Source organism: Centroberyx gerrardi, chromosome 4 (genome assembly GCF_048128805.1).
Source record: "Centroberyx gerrardi isolate f3 chromosome 4, fCenGer3.hap1.cur.20231027, whole genome shotgun sequence".
Taxonomy (NCBI): Eukaryota; Metazoa; Chordata; class Actinopteri; order Beryciformes; family Berycidae; genus Centroberyx; species Centroberyx gerrardi.
This window is the reverse complement of record NC_136000.1, coordinates 18,857,984-18,867,839: the sequence shown is the minus strand read 5'-3', so window position 1 is coordinate 18,867,839 and position 9,856 is coordinate 18,857,984. Positions and strand designations below refer to the sequence as shown.

Here is a 9,856-nt window from a genome sequence, read left to right as displayed (position 1 = left end):
TACAAATTACACAATACTTTATTAAATATTGTTTCATATAACAATACAGTGTTGTACAGATATAAAACAAATTAAAAGTCTATTGGCCTCTATCACACAAACACTCACATACACACTTGGATTTTGTTGAGACATTTCTTAGTGTTTCTACTACTTCTGATGCGTCCAGTGTAAAGCAGCATATATGTATTTAATATAAAAGTACTTGGGAAGAGAAAAAATAAGTGCTTAAAAAATGCTTGTATTTGATACACATATGGACATAATGTGCACATCACATACACACACTTTCCTCCTTGCAATCCACTTTGCCTCTAGTAGAATATAGCATCAAGAATCACACACATATACCGTATACAGGATAACGTTAGAAGTCTCAACTTGTTAGCATGTACAGGGGAAGAGAAGAAACCGTCTCAAACCTCCCCAGTGTCTTCTGAGCTAAACGGTGGGATGCATCATGAAAATTCGAGTTTCAGTTGCTTGGGCTGGACGATGCGGAGCTCTTGCTGTCCGTCTCCGAGTCGGTCTCCTCGCTGCCGCTGGCGGCGGCTCTTTGAGCTCCTGGTCTGGACTTGGGAGGCCGTCTGCCTTGTGGCTCCGACGCTCCTCTCCTCCCCAGGCCGTTGGATTTGCTCTGGCAAGGCTTCTGTCCGCTCGCCGATGGACCGCTGCTCACCAGTGTAGGGACGCTCTGCACAGAGGGGAATAATATTAACATAAGTCAGAAAATACAGTTTGTAATAGCACCCAGATAGTTGAGCGGTTAAGTCTCAGTGTTTACCCCCACTGACCAGAACTTTTTCTCGTCTGTCTTCCCTACTCCATTTCCCTTTCTATTTTCCAAATGTCTAAGTAAAACATAAACTGCCAACTTTCCATTTAAAAAACTTTGGATTATAAGAAGAGTGATTTTTATCCATTTGTAAAATATGTAATATGACTTAAGTGGTACGTAAATTTGTCAAATAAAGAGCCCAAATAGAGACGTACAGTATATAAACTGCAAGAGCTTTTCTTAGTGCTTAGAGCTTAAGACAGAACCAACCCCATTTTCCTGACTCCTCATCAGGTCTTCGATCTCATTGTTCCACCCAAGGATTTCAGCGAACCTCCGCACCGTGTCCACCAAGTCACCCAGTTCCACGTGGTCTCCTCTCCGCAGGGGGACCTTCTCAAAGGGACCCACAGCGTACCGGTTCAGGAGGAGACGCGGCACTGTAGAGCGCACCGTGTTCACCAGGCTGGCAAACGGCTCAATCTGGAACATTGTATTTTTGTTAACATTAAATCCTGAGATTCATGTGGCAGAAATCTATCCTTCAGTTCTGAAGACTAAAAGGCTTCTGTTACTAAAAGGCTGGTGTTTACCTGTAAAGACGTGCCCATGATGATCAGCAGGTCTGCTTTGGGGAAGTCTTTCGCATGCAGGAAGTACTTCTCAGGAAGATCCTCTCCGAAAAACACAATGTCAGGCTTGACTGTTGCAGCACAGAATGTACAGATGGGGGTGTTGTCACTCATTATGGCACGCTGTGAAACAAAAGTGAACGAAGGAAAGATCAGTCGGTCATCAAATGCAACAAGGCAGTGTGCTATCTTACACAGTTTGACAGGTGTTTGACCCCTGGCCCATACCTTGGCCTCCTCAGCGGGGTACGGAGTGTAGCACAGGTGACAGGAGGCTGTGGCAAAACTACCATGAGCTTCCACGAGTTTGTCGTCTGGGATGCCACACGCTGTGAAGAAGGTGATTAAATATTACAGCTGGCATTCAGAGGGAACAAGTTAATTCTCAGCCATTCTGGGACGGAACCCAACATCACTCTTTTTTGTTTCCCCCGCACTCACTTTTCTCCAGGCCGTCAATGTTCTGTGTGTACAGTCGCAGCAGCAGGCCCTTGTGATGCAGCATGCGGATGAAATAGTGGATGTAGTTGGGCCGGTGGCTGCCAGGATACAGCTCCTTGGCCAGGGAGAAGAACGGCTGCGGGTCGTTGGAGAAGTAGTCGATGTTGAAAACGGCCTCTGGGTAAGGGATGTTGTACTTCTCCAGGTTCGCGTACAGGCCGGTTCCTGGCGTTCTAGAAGTGGGACAGTACAAACATTTTGACGTTTACATTTTGGGCATTTAGGCGTTGCTCATATCAAAGAGCAACTTACACCTTACCTTGGTTACAGGACAGTTTCTCCAATGACAACACTAGCCTGCCGCCACATGTTAGTTTGGAGAGAAACTGAATAGAAACCAATGAAAATATGCAAGGAATCATACAGTAGTGCAAGATAAATGGTAGCGAGAGAGATGAAGGCGAGCCTGTAGATTCCAGAGAGCACAAACCCTCAAACACCGACCTGAAGTCTGGGATGCCGCTGGCGGTGCTGATCCCGGCCCCGGCCACCACCACCACGTTCTTACAGCGGCCTAGCTTCACCAGCCGGGCCACAGAGGCCAGACCGCCCCGGGACGACGGCTTGGCTGCAACCGCAGACGGAGGGTCCTGACTAGCTCTGGATCCAGAAGGCTGACCCGCCTGCGCTGGCTCACTGGTACTCTTGGGCATCTTACCTTTACTACAGAGTGGGCCAAGACAAAAAAAGGATTTCTGAGGCGTTTTATTACACTGTCCGGGTCCTAATTTGAACAGCTTGATCTCTGAGGAGACAATCACCAACAAAAATAAAAGTTAGGACAAAATCATTTCATGATACTTACTATGCGGTGGCCTTACCATGCAGGTAAAATGTCCTGTCCACTCACACTCATATGGCTGAGGTCCTGGGCCAGCGCTGAGTCAGTCTGCTTCCTGCGCTGTTTCCCATATGGGCCGGGCCCGGAGTGCTGGGGCCGGGCCGGGTTGCTCTGCCCGGCCTGGGAGCTGGAGCTGCGGGTGATCCTGCTCAGAGGAGGCTGGGAAGACTTCTTATCCCCGCTGGGCCTGGACTTGTTCATTCCAACACCTGTTGATGTGCAAGAAAAGCAAAATCATTCAGACTAAATGCAACATCAATCTTTATGAGCTGTAATGCAACTTTCCTTTTCTCTGTACTATTAACTTAAAGCGCGATTCGTCCACCTGCCATTTGAATGTCAGATGATGGAAAACACTGCTGTTTCTTAATAGTGGAACATATGAGCTTGACTGCTTGTTAATTCTTTGGCGATTTATTTTTTATCTCATCGTTTTGTTTTTCCTCCAACTACACTAATTAGATATTCACTTGTTTTCATTCCAACAAAAAACAGAAAACAGCTTTTCATTCGCTCCCCCTCCTCTCCCTCTGGCCCATATTTAAAAAGCTGTTACAATGAAATCATCGTGGCATTCTTTTGTGTTCTTTCCCTTTGCACAGAGAAAAGCTGAAATGTTTTAAAACTGTCAACTCTTGAACAAAAGGTAATGGCTGTAATATATTTAGCAACCCCCCCCCTCCACTCTTCAGCAGCTATGCTAATACAGTCCACAGCTGTGGCAGCTTTACTGTTCAGGGAAAGAGGAGGGTAGAGGTGGAGGAGGGGGGTGGTGTTAAAAAGAGGGGTGGCGGAGGTGAAAGAGAACCCTAGATTGACTGTGTGTCAACAAACCCAGCTGGGAGAGAAAAGAGGATGCCCCCTCAAGGCCCCCTCGAACTGAGGAGAAAAGGGAGAAGGGGGTGCAGAGATAAATGATATGGAGGCGGGATTCAATAAAGAGGGAACAGAGGAGGAGAAGAAGAGAGGGAGAGAGGGATGGAGATGGGGGGTCCTTTTCCAAAGCTATTCTAGGCCTTCAAACAACTTCCATGAGGAATGAGTGCGAGTGATCAGGGAGAGGGAGAGAACAAGGAGACAAAAGAGCTACAACCCATAAAACATGACTGCTTTAGAGCGCAGGGGAGAGATAAGGCGAGCTTTTCTCCAGCAGCACCTTATCGCCCTCAGGAGGGGAGGAGAGGAGGAGGAGGAGGAGGAGAGGGGTCACTGGAGGCTTACGGACATTACTGGAGCAACAGACAACACCGCCGCACAATATCAGCCTTTGGGATGCTGAGTGACGGGACGGTGAGAGGTGTTTGGCTCTTCTCAGTTGCTACATTCACATGAACGAAAAATGGATCATTACTCGCCTAAACAGATGCGGCGTTTTGGCTCCTGAAAAGCTTGATTTGTAGACAATCTTTTGAACCTTTCCGGAAAAACTCTCACAGTCTCCAATCCACTTTCATTTTAGCCACTCAATCTTCTTTCACTTTGCCTCCTAAAAGGCTGAAGCCTCCACATTACCACTTTTTTTTTTCTCTTCTCCGCGCACATCCTAAAGAACTATTAAAAACAGCAGGGGGGCGAGGGTCACTGCTTTTGTCTGGGCTTCTCTCAAAAAGACACTGCTGAGTACAGGCAATAAATCACCAGCCCAGTTATTAAGGTCCCACACAGATGGTGCAGTGCAGCAGACCCAATCCACTGACATGATCGGACCCTTCAAAGCATCGCCAAGCAGTGCAATCACATCTAGAAAAGTTAAACTGGCAAGCAAAAGCCATGCACATGCTTTATGTAATCTGGATATTGTTGCCTGAATTTATTCATTTCATGACGATACGAATGAGCGGCATACAAAGCAATTAAGAGGGGGCAAGTAAGGGGTCATGAAGTACCGTGATTTAGAACGACAAATAAAGCACACACAGTGGGTGTGTGCCTCCTTGGAGGGTATGACAGAGATATGGCTTTACCAAATGACACATAACTCATTACATCAGTTTCAGTTGTGAGGGAGGGAGGGAAGTTGCCCTCTGTTAGAGAGAGAGAGACGTAACTTGAACATGGGAGCTTAACTCTGGAGAAACCAACATGCTCATTTCAGTAAAGGAATGAGCAGTCTGACAAGAGCAGGATCAGGAAAATGGGCAACAGAGTCCAAGCAGAGCAGTGGAGGGCGATGTTGACAAATTGGATGACATTTCAGCAATGACCTGACCTGAAACAGGTTAGGCTGGTATGTCCTGTTTCTCATTGTTTAGGCCTACTATATTTTCCATCAAAAATTAAGTCCCATGCACAGGTGCCTAAAGAGTGTAAACGTTTTTATATAAAAGGTAAAAATAAATATCCAACTTTTTTATCAGACAAAACCCTAATTGTGCCACAAATGCTGCTCTTATCCAATGATTATTCTTTAATGACAAATAAATCCCTGTATAAATGACAAAAGGCTTAAAAGGGATTTGAGAGCCCACCCCCTGGCTGGCCTTTCAGAGGGCTCGCTCTCCCACCTCCCCAGTCTAAAAGCTGAGCCCAGTGTGTCCCATGTGCCACAGCACCAGACCACCAGGGGTGTCGCCCCTCATATGAGGGTTACAGTAATCTAATTAGGACTGTCCTACAACACTGGCACACCTCGGTGCTCACCATCACCCCCAAAAACCTAATCCTTTTACAACTTAGAGGCAGAGACCAAAACAACAGGCAGGATCACCAAAGAGCGGCGGGTGAAAAGTTGGTGTCTGTCAGCACAACAGAGACACGGTTCATCGACCAAAGCCAACATCGACTGCAGCTTCCTGCTCACTGGGAAGGAGGTGCCAGTCCATGATGCTATATCCAGTTCAGGGTAAAAAAAAAAAAAAGAGTTCAGCATTTCCAAAATAGATCATACATATACATCAAATCATACTGCAAAATTACCTTTTCTATTTTGTAAACAACCATTTTCATATAAATAACGTCAAAGATATTTCAAAGTGAGTATTTACTTCAATGTCAGCTCCGTATCAAAATTTTCAAATGCTGAAAATCTCCTTTTGGAACTTACTATACAACTGCCAACCTCTGCTTATTGTGTCAGTTTTAATTTCAACCTAATGTTTAAAATTCAAAGTTCTGTCAGGAAATATGACACAACAGATCTGTATCTTCAAACAGGAAGTAGGTATAAAACATTATTTGTTAGTGTATTTTAACCAAACCAAAATGGTTTACCATTAAAATTCAGAGATTAATAAATAGTGCCATAGTGCTCAGTATGTTTCAATTTAGTTTTGTCCCTTCACTATTTTAAGATGTTTTTTTTATGAGTTTCCAGGCATTAGCACATGACACAAGCAAGAGAGCAGTCAGAGAATAAATGCTCCTGGAAAGAAAATATAAAGTTCAACTGCTAAAAGCCTTTATCAATTAGACCATTGCACCTGTTTCTTTATGGAATGCAAGTTTCAAAGATCCATCAAATGCCGATATATTTTGTCAAATAAACTGCTGATAATAGTATGTGGCTTAAAACCTCTCAAAATGATGTCTTGTCTTAGTATACCAGGTTCAACTTCTGACTGATGCAGTGAAGCTCAACTGTAGCCCATAGTACAGTACAGTATTACAGTATATTGTTTTTGTATTCCGATTTGTAATTGGTTCTTTTAACACATGATCACACAGAGATGAAACTCAACTAGTTACAGTCTGGACTCTAGTGTGAGCTACTGGCATTCAGAAAATAATTAGCCCAGTTTGCAACATACAGGTCAATTTTGCATGCTTGGTCAGCGATAATTTGATGCCATTTCTATTAAATATAAAAATATGAACTGCAATACAAATACAATTGAATTATTATATTTTAGCCACACTTAGAGTTCTCAGTGCTGGACATAAAGGGTTCATATGCTTTTCACTTTGTTTGCTTATAATATCCATTATATTTCTAAAAAATTACAAATACTACAAGTTAATCTTTGCCTTAAAAGGGATAATGACACTTAATTTCAATATACAATATTTCCCTATACTTTAGTGCAGTTTAGTGAATAATCACTACTGTTCCCTATAGCTAGAAACACCAGATAAGCTTATTGTGCTCCCTGATCTGAGATGTCACACATAGAAATTAAACTAAAAAGATTATGAGGGAGACTTGATGATTTTTTAGTAGGCTATTTGTATATTTTCTTGTCAAGCACTGTTACCCCTACACTACAATGAAATGAATGTGTTCTACATCCTGTGAGTCCACCAATTCAGATCCCCATTTATTCTGGCTGGAGCAGCTCCAGCCCGAACATGTGGATAGCATCAGAGATCACAGGCTTAGTTTTCTTTTTTCCCTGGCTTTGGAAAGTTCAGACTGTTCAAAACCATCTACCTGGTGTCATAGAAATAACATGTCAGTTCTTACACTGAATGGCCTTGAAGGAGATTTGGTTAGGTTTAATGAGGGGCTTTTCCCCTAAAGCCCGAGCGTTTAACCCTCCACTTACACCGGGATTGTTCTTCCCTCAAGTCTGGAGGGAAAGCACAGCCGTCTTTGATCTCTGCTGCCCCCCGACGCAAGGACCGCAACTGGCAGCCCGGTCGCCATGGAGACCTCTTCATTACTTTTGGAGAGGCAACAGCTCTATGTTCTCTTTCCCCACCTGTTCACTAATGACATATCACTTTGTGTAGCATCTTTGTTGGACTCTCAATTGACACAAAGCAGCTAGTCCTAATTTGTGTTAGTATATTGTTTGCTCAAACAGAGGGGGAGGAGGGTGGTGAGGGCCGTGTTGCCTGGTGGGGCCACGGCTAACTAATGACTCCTGTCCTGTTACTTCTCTGACGGAGTGCCAGCCTTAATTTAAGCTCTAATCTATGGATTTTGTGGTATATTGTTATTGATACATGCACCTAGATTCTTGCAGGGTAGGATCTGCAGACAGGGAAAATAAACGTTGCAATTTCAGATCATCGCAACTGGAAACACAGGTCCACTTTGCTCCAGTGTTAACAATGAAATCAAATCCAAAACACATAAGCTAAAAATCTATGTAAAATATCATGTTCAACAGTCACATGTCAGGGTTTGTATCAAGAGCAACTGAGACTGAAACATGTCTGCAATCTGATTAAATAAAAAAGTCTTTAAAGGTTCAGTCTTGGCTATAAGTGGCACAATAGTCCAATTCCAGAAAAGGCCTTTATAAAACAAAACAGCTTCAATCTTTTGAAGAGAAGTAAGGACATTGACTGGTCTGACAGCAAAGCAGTTACTTCATGTTGAAAAGACATTGCATCAAACAGATTTAAGTGAGTGCAAACAAGTTTTGATTTGCAAAGAGACAAGAATGAGCCACTTATTGATGCTCACAACGTTTCCATTGTTGCACAACTGCTGAATGATTCAAACAACATTAACCACTAAACAACAACGGCCACAACAGTGAACAAGGTTACAAACTGTGCACCCAGTCTCAGGGCCTTGGAGAGTCACTGACAAGTGAGGCTACACTGCCATCTGCTGACATCTAATGATATTACACATGAAAACCAACAGCCTGCTTTACAAAACGAACCAACTGCCCAAGGAAATGATTGATGCAGCATATTACCTAGGAGGGCTCCACTGACTGTTGCTCCAAGGTGGTTTACTAGTTCACAAAATAGCCAAAAGTCTTGATTGTCACCAGTGTTCAGTCACTTCACAAGCAAATAATTAGGCTGAGAATCCTTTTTTATCACCAAGTTCAACAAATCTACAACCATTTTTCTTGATGATAGAGGCATTATGGTATATGACAAGGTTTCTGGGTGCACAGAAACACACAATGATACAAGAACAAGAAGAGGATAGTGTTAAGTCATATGATGGACAGTAGACTATGCATATGACCACATTTAACATTCGGTACATGTGCATTGGAGCAGTATAAAATACAGAACATCTGCAGCTACAGAAGGAGGTGCAGTGGGTGAGCAGCAGTGCATTTGTCCAGATATACTGAACAGAATGAGATACATGAGATACAAGAGTCCTCGTTTATTTCGTGTACCTCACTGGAGAAAATAGCCAGGCTTCCTCAGGCTGAGCGGTGTCAGGTTTATGCAGAGTCTGCAGTACAGTGTTGTGCAGACCTGAGGTCGTCAGAAAAGTGATAATTGCCTCAGGAAGGCTGTAATTTTAGAGCAATTTCAGACGGCTTCAGTATTACCAGAGGAGCTCAAACACCTGATTCCTTAAATTCACAGCTGATATTTATCGCCCTAACGTGGCACAAAATTGTAAGTGAAATAAAAATTTGAGGATCCTGGAAATGTCGTTTTTTTTTTTTTTTTTTTAAAGTGGGTGACTTGGCTGCAGTTTGCACAGTGCAGGAAATCAGTGGCATGGTTGTTAGAAATGGACATGGCAAATGCAGAAAATCCAATGCAATCCTCCAGACCTCCACTGGTAATAACAGTAATGCCATCCGAAGAGGGGGCAACATGTATCATCATCATACTTACATCACCAGCAGCGCATTAGCTACCTGTCTCTCCAGAGGGCGGAACTTTTGAAAGCTGACCAGCTAGACGACGAGGGCAGACAGAGAGAGCAAATTTGCTGGGTCGCTCGAGATGTTTTACATCAAAAAGGAAACGCGACGACCTTAACCCTAATCCACAAATTTGTAATCCACCCGCTCCAATCAATTGACCGTCAAATTCACTTGTTTAGATGTCTGCTTCTCCTGAAACACAAGCACTTTATCTGCAAGTAAACTGAGAGGAGTGAAAACAGTGAGCTCCCACTCCGCCTCTATTTCCGGGTACCAGATCTCGAACCGCGGCGGGAACCGAGCTGGAATGTCACGTGGTACTATATTTCAGTTTGTTTCCCCATGTTAACCAATCATTCAATGTAATTCTACTGGTGGTAATTGACTAACTATCAAGTGGGTATAGTGCCTTCTACTGGGTAGGAAACGTTTCACTGTGTGCCTGCAGCCTAATTGTTATTGATTATGAATTCAACGTCTGTTTTGAGAAATACACTCTTTCACTGTCAGGTCCTGGTGTTTTTATGACAATTAGATACACTACAATACCCATAACTCATTCGAAGCTAACAGCCCTAGTATCTTC

At 43.5% G+C, this 9,856-nt stretch overlaps 1 protein-coding gene across 3 annotated transcripts; it reads right to left on the bottom strand.

Moving 5' to 3' along the window:
• Positions 1 to 54: 54 nt before the first annotated feature.
• LOC139924579 (NAD-dependent protein deacetylase sirtuin-3) lies at positions 55 to 9,481 on the bottom strand. 3 transcript variants are annotated; one of them, XM_071915690.2, is made up of 8 exons: positions 9,239 to 9,481; positions 2,733 to 2,961; positions 2,356 to 2,574; positions 1,852 to 2,084; positions 1,639 to 1,739; positions 1,372 to 1,533; positions 1,049 to 1,261; positions 55 to 694 (listed from the first exon to the last, which is right to left on the bottom strand). In XM_071915690.2, the coding sequence occupies exons 2-8, from the start codon at positions 2,951 to 2,953 to the stop codon at positions 476 to 478; spliced, it is 1,368 nt and encodes a 455-aa protein (XP_071771791.1). In that variant the 5' UTR covers positions 2,954 to 2,961; positions 9,239 to 9,481; the 3' UTR covers positions 55 to 475. The 3 variants fall into 3 exon arrangements, with proteins under 3 accessions (XP_071771791.1, XP_071771860.1, XP_071771941.1); XM_071915759.2 differs by having other exon boundaries at positions 9,262 to 9,481; XM_071915840.2 differs by lacking the exon at positions 9,239 to 9,481 and having other exon boundaries at positions 2,762 to 2,832.
• Positions 9,482 to 9,856: the final 375 nt, after the last annotated feature.

Coding starts and splice junctions, on each gene's coding strand:
- LOC139924579 (XM_071915690.2), bottom strand. CDS start 2,953: ATGAACAAGTCCAGGCCCAGCGGGGATAAGAAGTCTTCCCAGCCTCCT. Junction 2,085..2,355: donor AGCGGCATCCCAGACTTCAG/GTCGGTGTTTGA, acceptor TCCCACTTCTAG/AACGCCAGGAACCGGCCTGT. Junction 1,534..1,638: donor ACCCCGCTGAGGAGGCCAAG/GTATGGGCCAGG, acceptor TTTGTTTCACAG/CGTGCCATAATGAGTGACAA.